Source organism: Aotus nancymaae, unplaced genomic scaffold, assembly GCF_030222135.1.
Source record: "Aotus nancymaae isolate 86718 unplaced genomic scaffold, 86718_ANA_hifiasm-v0.15.2.pri h1tg000029l, whole genome shotgun sequence".
Taxonomy (NCBI): Eukaryota; Metazoa; Chordata; class Mammalia; order Primates; family Aotidae; genus Aotus; species Aotus nancymaae.
The window spans coordinates 63,063,195-63,077,045 of record NW_026988442.1 but is presented as its reverse complement, the minus strand read 5'-3'; the positions used below and the strand labels follow the sequence as shown (position 1 = coordinate 63,077,045).

At 41.9% G+C, this 13,851-nt stretch overlaps 1 protein-coding gene across 1 annotated transcript in view; it reads left to right on the top strand.

The window, feature by feature from the left end:
* KIF5C (kinesin family member 5C) overlaps window positions 1-13,851 on the top strand; it is a 153,490-nt gene that overhangs the window by 56,847 nt on the left and 82,792 nt on the right. Inside the window, exons 3-7 of the mRNA XM_021668895.2 lie at window positions 188-261; window positions 8,335-8,439; window positions 12,664-12,712; window positions 12,995-13,050; window positions 13,745-13,832. Of these exons, the coding sequence (XP_021524570.1) occupies window positions 188-261; window positions 8,335-8,439; window positions 12,664-12,712; window positions 12,995-13,050; window positions 13,745-13,832 (372 nt within the window). The remainder of the gene's footprint in view (window positions 1-187; window positions 262-8,334; window positions 8,440-12,663; window positions 12,713-12,994; window positions 13,051-13,744; window positions 13,833-13,851) is intronic.

Below are 13,851 nucleotides of genomic sequence, written 5' to 3'. Positions count from 1 at the left end.
AACAACGGAGGCCTGCATTTCTGCTCTTATCTCGTAATTCTACTTAAAATGCACATGGAGTTGAAATATATCATTTGTATGAAAAATGAGATGGGCCATTTAGAAAATGTAATTTTAAAATATGCAACCTACACCAGCATATGATCAAAGTAATGTGTTAATTTTCATTTCTTTTTCTTGTTCACAGATGTCCTTGAAGGTTATAACGGGACGATTTTTGCATATGGGCAGACTTCATCAGGAAAAACACACACCATGGAGGTAAGATTACAATGTGCTCTAATGGAGATGACTGAATGGAACCGATGCTTCCAGCAAAACTTGAGGTGCACGTGACTTCCTTTACTGGGAAATAGAGATGGGTTATGTTTGGCCAATTAATTATATCTTGGAGAAGTTTTAAAATAGCAGTAAGAAATAAAGTCTTAGGAATTCAGTATTTTATAAAGGCCTTTATTGATAACTTTGTCACAGTAATAATACATTCTATTCAGAAACAATCATTGATAAGCTAAGTGGTAGAGTGCTCATCCTTCTGGACCTCAGCCTCAATCTAACTGGGAAAGCCTGTTGGGAAAATCATTTACCCTGGTGAAGGCCCCCGGGAGGTAGGTCTCTTAGAATAAATAAAAAACTGTAGGTCAGAGATTTTTAAAAGTTGGCTTGTGGACCACATTCAGCCCACAGACATATTTTTGTTTGACTTGCACAGTATTTTTTCAAAAAATAGTAGGTGATGTTAAAAATGGGGTGATTTCACACAATTCGAATTTTCCATTTTAGGTTGAATATTCTGAAGATCTGGCAGCACTGGTTGAATTTCACCATAATATAAAATTCAAGCTTCACTGTTCACTTCATTGTAATGTTCACCTTTTTGTTAACATTTCTAGTGCAGGGAACAGCTGCTGTCACCTAGGAGAGGCTCGGTAAAATATTCATTAGATATTTGTTAGTATTTGTGATCAGGTACCTGTGGTGCTGGCCCTCGCTACCCCATGTATATGGGGCTGGGCTCTCCATTGCACTCACACCCAGCCCACTTCATGCACACTGGGGTGAAGATGAACTTATATTCAGCATCCTTCCTCGTTAACGTACATACCTGCTCCCTGAAGGCACTTCAGGGTATGACCCCAGCTCCAATTGTTGCCTGTGGAGCTTTGTGACTTCAGTCTGTCTTCCAAACAAGGCAGGTCTGCAGATAAAATTGAACTCCTTTGCCTCCTTTTTCCACATATTTATATGTGTGTGGAATATGTGTATATATATGTATATTCCACACATACGTATATATGTACATATATGTATACATATATATATACACATATTCCACACACACACATAAATATATGTGTGTGTGTATATAGATATCACTGAATCCTATAGGGCCTTCAGGGTCTGATAATTCTTCTAAAGGTGAGGCCCACCTGACAGGTGAGGAGAGGTGGTGAGTGTGGTTATATAAGAAACTGCACAGAGGAAGTTTGGGGAATTCAGCAGCAGGGTAAGATGAATCCTTAATCCTTCCAGCTTAGGTTTTTCATTTACGCTGCCCTCCTGGGAACAGCATTGAGACGGCTGCTGCAGAATCAGTTTAGCTTATGAATCATTCCTATTGAAGAGGAGATTTCAAAGGCACGAGGCTAAAATCCTCAGGGCTCTGATGTTCTGCTCATACTGATTTCGACTGTGGGGTACAGTGCTGGGGGATCTCATTTCTGCAGTGCTGACTCTTTCACCCATTTTGCTGAAGACAAAGTGGTTCAGAGACTGCACAGATTAAAGGACACATAAGGTTTATTTGTCACTTCTTTCTGACTGAGCAGGCCTTTCCCCTGATACCTGAGTGGCGTCAGCCCATCTCCTCCTCTCACACCCTATGGCAGAACGTCTTGGAAACGCCAGCCTTGCCATCCCCATGCTCCAGCCCCAGCCCCTTGCCTTTCCCTCTCTTACTGGGCCCCACACTCTTGACCTTGAGGTTATAGAAAAGTTCCAGTTCTACATTTCCTGGGTCCCACCTACTCCAGTAGCTGTGGACAAAAACTCCCTCGTAGGCTGGACAGCACTTGAAAGAGAGATACGGTGTCTAGTGAGGAATTCAGTCAGTCTGGAGGGTTTGTTTTGTTTTAATTATCAAACTATATACAATACCAAACCAAAAACCAAAAGGCAACCCTCATTATTTAAAATCCCCCAGACCTTAAAAGGTAACTTGACCTTTTAAGCTTTGGGATTAGGAAATATAAGGTATTTACTAAATGCCAGAAATTTAAACTGTAAGACATTGAGAGAGAGAATGCTCCCCAGTGTAAAATCTTATGTCGGGAGAAGAAATGGATGTAGGGTGATGGCAAAAAGCTATGCCAGCTTACAGGCACGGTGGCTCATGCCTGTAATTCCAGCACTTTAGGAGGCCAAGGTGGGCAGATCACTTGCAGTCAGGAGTTCAAGACTAGCCTGGCCAACATGACGAAACCACATCTCTACTAAAAATCCAAAAAAATTAGTCAGGTGCAGTGGCCCATGCTTGTAGTCTCAGATACTCAGGAGGCTCAGGCGGGAGAATCTTTTGAACCGGGGAGACGAAGATTGCCGTGAGCCAAGATTACAGCACTGCACTCCAGCCTGGGCAACAGAGCAAGACTCCATCTCAAAAAAGAAAAAAACCTAATATTGGAGATATTTTGCTAAACTAGAGGCTCTCAAGCCCTCTGTGTCTTACAGTGTAAACTCCACAATGCCTGCCCAGCGAGGACTCATAGGGGACCTGAAAGGAACTGGGTTCTGGACAGGTTTCACCTCTGGTTGTCTAAATTCTGTCACCTCTTCATCTTTGTCTGTTTTAAAAGGTCGATTGTAATGAGCTGCTTTTCTTTATTGTGACTTTTTCAGATCACATGCTTGTGTTGGAAAGAGTTGATGTGGATGGGAGTTTTTTCCTAGTGCCACACACCCCCTCACTTAATCGAGTTCTTTCTGTAGGGTAGTTATAGATTGGAGAAAAGGTAGGGGATATTTTCAGAGGAAGACAGAGGGAGGGAGGAGCCCCAAGCCAAATTCATAGATACTGCAGGAGACCAAGAAATCCAGGACCCTGGAATGCAATTAAATCAAAAAAGCCCTACAGGGTCTGCATTCTCTGAAAGGAGGATTTTATGTATTCAAATTATACATGTGATTTTCCAAAGTCTTTTAGAAGGGGATGTTAACTCCCTGAGTGCCCCTGAGTGGACAGAGCGGTCACACTTTAAAGCTGTTTTTCACTTTAATCCCCCTATTTTTGGTCTGACATCCAGTGGTGATTCCATTACCTTGTATTGAGAGGAACAAACATGTAGATAAGCCTACATAAAACTGGAAAGGCTAGCTTCTCAAGATGGAGCATTTAAGGTAAATTTTCAGTAAATACATGACTTGCTGGACAGTGTTAATGCCAAGCCTGGTGGACACCAACACGCAGAATGCCCTGGGCTTGTGCAGCCCACATCCAGGGTGGGCGCTGGAGAGGGCATGTGGGTTCCAGCTCCAGCTGTGGAAGAGGGGACTGTTCTTTTGTTCAGTGTGTGATGCTGGGAAGGGCCTCTCTTGGCCCCGTGCCCTAATTTGTGATCCTCTTCTGCACACTGATATATGGATGGAGACACCTTGTGCTTTTCTTTCTGCCCAAAGGGATGCCTGGAGGTTATCTGAATGGTGCAGGCTTCCCAGCCGCCCCACCAAGCCTGTCTGAGCACACAGTGCTCATGTACTGACGGGCTGACGGCTTTCCCATCTTAAGTGTTTCAGGAAACTCTGCCCTGCTTGGGAGGTTGAGGAGGCAACTGGGGCTGGAACAAAGAGAGTCTTGTTCAATGGCTGGTGGCCTGGGTCTTGTTTCTTCTTTCATATGTGCTCCTAAAAGATCACATTCCATGGATCTTTTGTGGATAGAATTTGTGGATAGAATTATACAGGATGCAGTTATAAAGATCTTTCTCCTGTTTGCTTTCCGGGAGAAACAAGGTGATGAAGCAATACATTTCTTTGCTCCTCAAGTTCATCTTTTTTTTGCTTTGCTTTTTTTTCTTTTACTGCCCACCTGCAACTGTCTTGATCAAGTTATATCAAGTTCATCTTTGATCCTTCAGCTAAAATGCACTTACACTGTTCTTCCTCAGTTCCTGTACTTTGTTCTCCCACTCGCCTTCTCTGCCCACATCCTCTCTGCCCATCCCTAAACTTACTCATTCTTCAAGATTTGGTGTCCCGCAAGGAAGCCATCCCATATTACCCATTTTGTTACTGGAACTCTGGGGTGTTTCTGGACTCTAAATTTCTATAGCTCTCAGCTGTTTTCCCACTTCTTACTGCCCACGGCAACTGTGCATTGTGTGTCTGGGCTGTCCATCTCATCTGCAAGGGTCAGTGTAGAAGCAGCAAAGACCTCTAAGGAACACCTCTCTCTCATACACAAATACACACACAGACATACCACACACCACACACTGCCCCCCACATACATCGTACACATACACACAGATGTATACACACCACCACATATACACACAGACATATCACATACCACATACCATACACCCTCACATACATTGTACATGAAGGCAGACATATGCGCACCACACACATATACACACACAGACACACCACACACCACATACTACCCCCCACATACATCATATACATACACACAGACATATGCACACCACACGCATATACACACACAGAGACACCACACACCACATACTACCCCCACATACATCATACATACACACTGAAACATGCATACCACATACATGTACACCACACACAGACATCACACACAGAAGCACCACATACCACACTCCCCACATACATCACACACACACACACACCATATACCATATACCCCCACATACATCATACACACACAGACATATGTACACCATACACATATACACATATAGAGACACCACACACAATATACACATAGACACATAACACACCATATACCACACCCCCAAATACATCATACACACACAGAAACATATACACATCACACATATATGCACACAGACATACCATACACAGACACACCACATACCACACACCCTCCCACATATATCATATACTTACAGACATATACACACCACATACAGCTCACACCACACACTATAAACCATATATGGCCGTCACATACATCATAAACACACAGACATACACATCACACACATATACACACACAGACATACCACACACCACATACCACCCCTCCATATACATCATACACATATACACAGATATGTGCACACCACAAACACACCACACATCATACACTATATACCACACATGACCCCTACATACATCATAAACATACAGAGATGTACACATCACACACATATATATGGACACACCACACACCACACACTATATAGCTCACTCCCACATACATTATACACACAGAGACATACACACACACAGACACACCATACAAAATATATGCATTGTATAGCAAACCCCCTACATACACACAGACAGACCACACACCATACACACAGAGACACCCCCCACATATACATGCACACATACAGACACACCCCACATAAATCACACACACACATACTCCCATATACACACAACCCATATGCATCACACACAGATACCACATATCACGCATATACAATATACACACACCACAAAATACCACACAACCACACACACCACAAGCACCCACCCACTTGCCACACTTCCTGCATTCATGCTATAGCACATAACTGCACACATACCCCACATCCATCTTACAAACATATATGCCCTACATCACACACACGTTAATACTCCACATCCATCACATGCCCCCACCCATGCAGACATACCTCTCACACCCCACACATATATCACACACAGACATATACACACATGCACATCACACATCTATATGCTCCTCTAACACCACACACACACACACGTTCCACATGCTCCTATATCCTCTTCTGCATACACATGCCTGCAGATTGTTTCAGCAGGCCCAGTTCACTGCACATAAAGCCCTTAATACTCTTGGGCATCTGAGTTAGGTCAAGCAGCACAGCTCCTAGGCCTGCAGTAGATTTGGGTATCGCTTCTGTTCCTGTGGGGATGGGAGGCATTATTATGAGAACAATCACTTTTCTCACATTGATTTTAGGGTGAGGACTTCAGAAAGACACAAAGTAGAGCGTGTCCTAGATTCATCTCTGATTCTGCCTTGGTTCTTGCCCTGACAAAGAAAAACAAAGGGACATCGCACTTGTATAAGCCAGGAATCAATGGGGAGATAAATCCATTGAAAGGGAAAGCATCTAGGAAAATAGATTTGAGTCAATTATAAATGATTTTTGGATTATCAATCCTTTTCTGGCTGTGGGCTACTGAGGAGAAACTAAAGGATTATCACAAATTATTAAAAAGCTCTGGAGGGCTGGGGTAGGACGTCTTTTGATTGGCTGAGTGGAGTCATGACATTTGACCAGATGGAAGTGATGTTCTCACCATAGGTATTGTTTCTGCCAATGATCTCCACAGTTCAGAGCATGTGGCGTCCATTGTCTAATTCGTTACATGTTTATGATGGAATATACAGTTTAAAAGTTATCAAGATTTGAGATTGTCAGTCATTTGACACTGTCTTCTCTCCTAAGGTATATATTAATCGTCAGGGATAGAAATGTGTTTCAGACTCTTCAGGTGAAATAAACTCCAACAACTTCTTCGTGAGAACCTGCTACGAGCTGAGTGATATAATATTAACATGAATTTGAGCCCTTCCTGTGTCACTAAGCACTTCATATATCCTATTTAATTTAAATCCTATAATAATTCTATGTAATAAATGCTAAATCTTGTAAGCAATGGAGAGAAATATACATGCACTGGCCATCTCTATCTTTAGGAAGTATGCAGTCAAACTAAAAAGCAATATCAATACATCAAACTATTTAGACTCTTAATAGATAAGGGCATTCCAGAAGAGTATCCATTTTCCCAGATGAGGGAGCTTTGCTGGAAGCCAGACTGCTAGATGTGGTGGCTCATGCCTGTAATCCCAGCACTTTGGGAGGCCAAGGGGGCAGATCACTTTGAGCTCAGGAGTTGGAGACCTGCATTGGCAACATGGCAAAACCTCATCTTTACAAAAAATACAAAAAATTAGCCAGGCATGGTGGTGCATGCCTGTAGTTCTAATTACTAGGGAGGTGAGGTTGGAGGATCACTTAAGCCTGGGAAGTGGAGGTTGCAGTCAGCCAAGATTGCACCACTGCACTCCAGCCTGGGCAACAGAGTGAGACCTTGTCTCAAAAAAATAAAAATAAAAATAAATAAATAAACACCTTGAAAATTCTCTGGGTGTACTGTTGGCACTGATCACTTTAAACCTTCATACTGTGTCTTTGTTCACTGATGGGTTATTTAACACATATGAGAACTTAGGTGCTTATTTGATGGTGGGCTTATGCAGAGACTCTCTGGAGCTTGTGTGTTGCTTTAAATACTTCTGGAAGTCTTCATTAGGAGTTGCTGTCAGATCCTTCTGGCATCTTTTCTAAAGTCTTCAGAGGTGGCAAATTCTAGACTTTAAAAATGGATTTAGTATTATCCAAATAGCAGAATAATTTATCTATCCCCACCCCCTTAGGTAAAATGAGTAAAGTAGAAAAGAGGGAAAGAAGAATATGAGACTATCTTAAAAGTAGATTTAGGTGTTAGAAACAGCTAAAAATTATGTGGAACAATTCAGACTGGGAAATACAGATTTTTAAAAGAAATTGATAAAATGTATTTTCTTGATTGATCTGTTAAATGATACTGAAAGTATCGCCAGAATAAGGTTCCTAGAAATTTTGGAGCAATGGTGACATTAATGAGATGATGTCTATCAGTTCTGAAGGTGATTTCATTAAAGGAGATTACCTTGCTTGGACCTGCAGGCCCAGATCAGTTTGTAAATACTCAAAACCCAAACCCATATATTTTCATTCCTTCTCCTGCTCCCTTTCCCTCCTCCTCCTCACACCACACTAACCACATAGACTCTGATTTGCTGCTTTGAGTGGCAGCTGGAGGCAATACTGTGGGACCTCAGAACTTGGCAGAACAGGTGTTTCCCTGCTGGATAAACAGACAAACACATTGAGTTATTCCACCAACTTCTGGTCTGTTGGCAAGTCAGGTAGATGCCCAAGGGAGCTGGCAGACACACATGGGTGCTTCCTGCTCCACCAGATTCTGTCTAAGGAACCCAGAGATGGTTCCTCCTCTCTCTCACATGTCTCTCAGCACCCTTTAACTGTCTGTGCTTGTATTTTCACCCACTAGGGGAAGCTGCATGACCCCCAGCTCATGGGGATCATCCCAAGAATTGCCCATGATATCTTTGACCATATCTACTCCATGGATGAGAACCTGGAGTTTCACATAAAGGTACGTATTACTGATTGGTCCCCCAGAGAAGACACTGGGTCCCAGTAACGTTTCTTATCCCTCCTCCTTTCAAGTAGATATAAAAGATGATCTTATAATTTAAATGGCATTCTTGTGGTAAGCAGAGCCCTCTTTATTAGTGGCCTAGGCTAACAGTTATCTGGTGGGTTTGCTTGAAATATCCAGATAATGAAAGTGAAAGACTTCTTTAGGATGAAATCTTCTTGATAGTTGCCTGAATTCTACCCTTTATCCTCTGGATTTCTGTGGATACGACTGAAAGCATTTGTGTTCGGGTTTGGGCAGCATTTCCCAAAATGTGTTCTGTGGAACGCGGTCCCTCGTATTAATGGTGGGCTAGCAGGGAAAAGGGTTATAAGGCCGAATAAGCTGGGAAAATGCTTTCTTGCACAATGTTAAGTTTATCACAAGTTTTAATGTGCTCTGTAAAGGGGACATGTACTAGATTACATTTCCCTGCTTATTTGAATATAGACACATGTTCCCCCTTAGAGTGTCACAGACATGTTTGGAGCAGAGTGTCATAGAGAACTCTGAGAAATGCTGGGAAGAGGAATTCTCCTCCTTTTTATCTTCCTCCTTGTATTTTGTTTTTGTTTTAAACCAGAACCTCTGATATGATTTAAATTTGCATTAAAAAAGGTATTTCTACTCTTACTGTAGCTGTTCAATAATAAAATTTGGTATTAGGGTATGTTCATTGGAACATCTCTTTTGCAAGTGACTGAAAGGCACTTGTTTAAGCAAATAGAAGATGTTATAAGGTAAGAATCTGACAGTGGACATTTTGTGGGGGATGAAGTGTGGAGGGCAGGAAATCTAAGCCCTGATTTTCTTTTTAAACAATTGAGATATTGTTCACATAACACAAAATTCATCCTTTTAAAGTGTGTAGTTTGATGGTTTTTAATGTATTCCCAAAAGTGTACAATGATGAACCTTATCTAATTCTTGAGCATGTCATCACCTCCAAAAGAAACCCCACACCCGTTAGTCCCTGCTTTTCTGCCCTCTTGCTTACCTTCTTTCTCTTGTTCTGGAGCATCTTTCTCTCTTTTTGGTGGGAGAAGGTGTTGGCAACATGGCAGCCGCTGCTCCACCATTCCCTTGTTTCCAACTCCAAATTCCCTTGGGAAGGGGCTCATTGGCCCAGCCCACAGCAGATGCCCCCGCTTGCCCAATGAGCTGTGTCCAGGATGCACAGGCAGTCTGGGGGCCCCCACTGTGGAGGGTGAAGGGGCAGTTCTAAGAAGACTCAGCTGAGCAGAACTGCTAAGAGAGTCCCCTTCAGGCTGGGATCTTAGCACACCAGGCCCATCTGTTCAGAGATGAGGAAAGGGAAGTTTAAAGATGCAGGGTGAGGCTGATCGTGGTGGCTCACACCTGTAATCCCATCACTTTGGGAAGCTGAAGTGGGTGGTTCACCTGAGACCAGGAGTTTGAGACCAGCCTGCCCAACATGGTGAAACCTTGTCTCAACTAAAAAAAAATACAAAAAGAATACCAAAAAAATTAGCCAGGTATGGTGATGTGTGCCTATAATCCCAGCTACGTTGGAGGGTGAAGCATGAGCATCACTTGAACCCAGGAGGCAGAGGTTGCAGTGAGCCAAGATTACACCACTGCACTCTAGCTTGGGTGACAGAGTGGAAAAAAAAAGAAGACACAGAGTTAGAAGGCCCAACTGAAACACCAAGTTATTGACAAAGCTAAGAATAGACCCTAGGTCTGACCAACTGCACATGCAATCCCTTTTCAATTCTATTAAACTTCTCCCCTTACTAACCACTGCATACCTTTTGTAAATGACATAAAAGGAAGGCAACAACTGTTTGTCCAATTATAAATTACATCTAGCAAATCACTTTTCCTTAGGATTCCTTTTGTTGGCTAAAGCCTGCTTCTCCTTCTTGCCAAAGTTCTTTATATCTAAGGATACAGAAGCTTGTTGCTTTGAAGGGATCAAGATTTAGAAGCTTAGTGCTTCTTTAGGGCTGTTTGCATTTAAATAGCTTAAACTACTGCAGGGTTCTTATGTGATAATCCTGGAATAAGATGTTAAACCAATTACTGCCCTCAAAATAGGGTCTTGTGTTAGAATCTTATTAAGATAAAAACAGCCCTAGCATGAGGTTGGGGGAGGAGAGGAACAACACTCTAAGTCTCTAGGGCTGAATTTTACAGTCCAGATTTCTGTGTTGCATTTGTAGTTATGCTTCCTTGTTTTATAAATAATAATTATAAATGGGCAAATTAGTTGCTGACTACTTTGTATTTTGAACTGACTAGTGAGAGACTAAATCAAGAAAAAGAGGTCTGATCAAGGCAATACTGAAAATCTGCTCCTTAAAATGAGTCCCACAGAGGTTTTAAACTTTATTTCTGAACATCCTGTTTCTTAATGCCAAACAAGGCCTATTTATTTTTCTTCTGCCTGGTCTCACAAAGTATTTGAAATGACAAAACAACAAAATCACCACCTTCACACACACACACACCAAAAGCAGAATTAATAAAATCAGAATCCTGTTTCTGTTTACATTAAATGTGAATATGATTCTAATTGCCAGATTTGCCAGTATTTATTTTGCAACTTTTTGTTTTAGATGTAATTAATTTTCTCTGTAGTCAATCTGTGGAAATAAGGCCACTTGTTTAAAATCTCAAAAATACTAGAAAAGTCTTAATGAAAATCGGACAATTCTGAAATAAATAGAATGGGCAGAACCAGGGTTGAGTTGGCTGCAGGAAGGGCTGGGTTAGAGATGTCCCGGACTGGAGGCTAAACGGACCTATAAGGATTCAGGGAGTGTGGCAGCATGAGAGATTAAAGAAAGCTGTAGGTATGAGTCTTTCAAATGTCACATAGGTGTGTCCATGAGAGATGGGCCTAAGGAACAGGGGAGTCTGACAGGTGTTCACGCAGGCAGATGTTGCTAGGGATACAGGCAACCAGGAGAGATGCCCAGCTGCAGATTCCAGGGCTCAAGCTAGGACCCCACATCTCAGAGTAGCTGGGATAATTCCAAGCTGGGATGGTTCCAGATAGGTAGTTCCAGACTGAGGTACATTAAAGATAATGGACGAGGGCTGAGTCGGAGCTGGGATTAGTGCTGGGTTACAGTCTTTGCTTCCCCATGACTGGTCCAGAGCCGGGATGTAGGGATGCGGTTTCACTGAGTAGTCACATTCCAGTTTTACAGCTTTACAACTGTTTCCCTTTCTGCCCATTCCCTTGTTTAGATTTCAAAAGCATTTATGAACATAGGTCAGATAAAAGTTTATTGGGTAGGCAGAAAGCAGATGTAAACAGAGTACAGAATCCTAGAGGGAGATTTTTTACATCGTAAAGCCCTATGGCTTCATGTGACAGATGGGACAATTGAGGCCTAGGGTCTTGGTTAGGTGTGAATTGGGTCCCTAAGACCACATATTTAGTTAAAGCAGGTCTCAGACATCAGCCAGCATAAGAATCACCTGGGGAATTGAGAACCAGATTCCTAGGTCCTGTTCTCTAGGCTTCAGATTCAGCAGGACTGCAGTGGGGGTCTGGGCTCTGCAGTTCAGACAGGTTCTTAGGTGATGCTGATGAAGGTGGTGCTGCAGCTGAGCCTTGAGACTGATGGGAAGGCCTCCCTTTCCTCTCATGGTCTACCCATCTTTTATCAAGTCACATTTTGTTTAGATCTTTCCTGAATGCACCAGAGCTGGCCACCATCACCGGCTCTCACCCACTTACCTTTCTGAACTCTTGTAGTTCTAAACGCACTGGCCCTGCCCTCTCCGGGCTTCTTGCATGTGAACATTTGGATTAAGTCCCTCCTCCTTCATGGTGCTGTCAGTATCATACGATAAAGTGAGGCCTACTGATGGTTTTCTTAGTGTGCTTGGTGCTCATCTAGGGTAAAGCCTAGAGTCCTCCTGTACATGGCTGTCTGGCATACAATGTTAAGAACACCTGAATGACAACCAAAGGGAGCTGTGATGTGTGGGGGTGGAGAGTGGTCCACAATTAGGGAAGCGTGGAGCAAGCAGGAAGCAGGAGAATCCCAGTACAGCTGGCCAGATTCAGAGTCTTCACTTTGAACATCTCTTTTAACTCTTCTTAGCCATGCATGGGAAAAGCTTTCATAAGTACTAATAATGATATTTTTGAAATATACTGTGGCATGTCTATTCCAAACTCAATTTGTTTTTAACTAGGTTTCCTATTTTGAGATCTACTTGGACAAAATAAGGGACTTACTTGATGGTAAGTAACCTCAGTGCTTGTCCTTTATCTGTTCTGTAACCAATAAAAGTCCAGGGAGGTTGAAATGATTTATCACACTTCTGCTTAAGGATTTAATGAAAATTTATAGAAATACTCTATTGCCTTCAGGGTATATGTTCATTCTCAGCCAAGGCTTAAACTTGCATATTGCAAAGAGATTAGATTTACCTGTCCTTTGTAACAAACTTCCATTTTTCCTCCAATATAGAGTCTTTAACTTGTCCTTTCTTCTTTGCATGCTGTCATTCTCATCTCCTACAGTATCCAAGACCAACTTGGCTGTTCATGAAGATAAAAACAGAGTCCCGTATGTAAAGGTATGAGGAAGACTTGATTGGTGATACAATTAATTTCTCTCCAGTCTCTGTCATAATAATTATTATATAAGATGCTCAGAATATTATCTGTAAAGAGTATATAGGTATTTAATCAGGCTCCTTAAGTTTACTATTCATCTGGTTTTAAAAATTGACATTTACCATCTTCAATTTTACCTTTCCTTTATGACATTATTATTTAAACATTATTATTTAATATTATTCCCATTTAAAGGGGCTTTGGTATTGAGTGCAATTATTTTGCAGTTGGAAACGCCTATTACAGCATTATTTGTGAAGCTTCTAAGTGTCTATTATCGATGGCCATAATGGTAAATAAATAAAGATAGAAGGCAAAGCAAAACTTCATCCAATTCTTCTTCTCTCATTGATTTTCTTCTTTGATTTTCTGTCTTCTTAAAGTGTTGCTGTTGAGTATGACTATGTACTCAAAAACCTTGGAAAATTTGACAATTTATTTTTTGGTTTACTTCTAGATTTCCTAGGGCTTGCTCAGACTTCTCTTTAATGTAGAATTCAAGCACTGGGCAAAGAGGAAAAGTTGTTGGATCGATATTTCAGCCTTTCTATTTGTCTGCACCTCTAGAAGATAAACTGGAAAATGTTCCAGTCTTTCAAAACACTGTTGCTTTTCAGCTCTTTTAATGGTGAACCTGAACTGATTCTCTTCCAGGGGTGCACCGAGCGGTTTGTGTCGAGCCCCGAGGAAGTCATGGATGTGATAGATGAAGGCAAAGCAAACCGACACGTGGCTGTGACAAGTAAGCAGAGTGGTGCTGT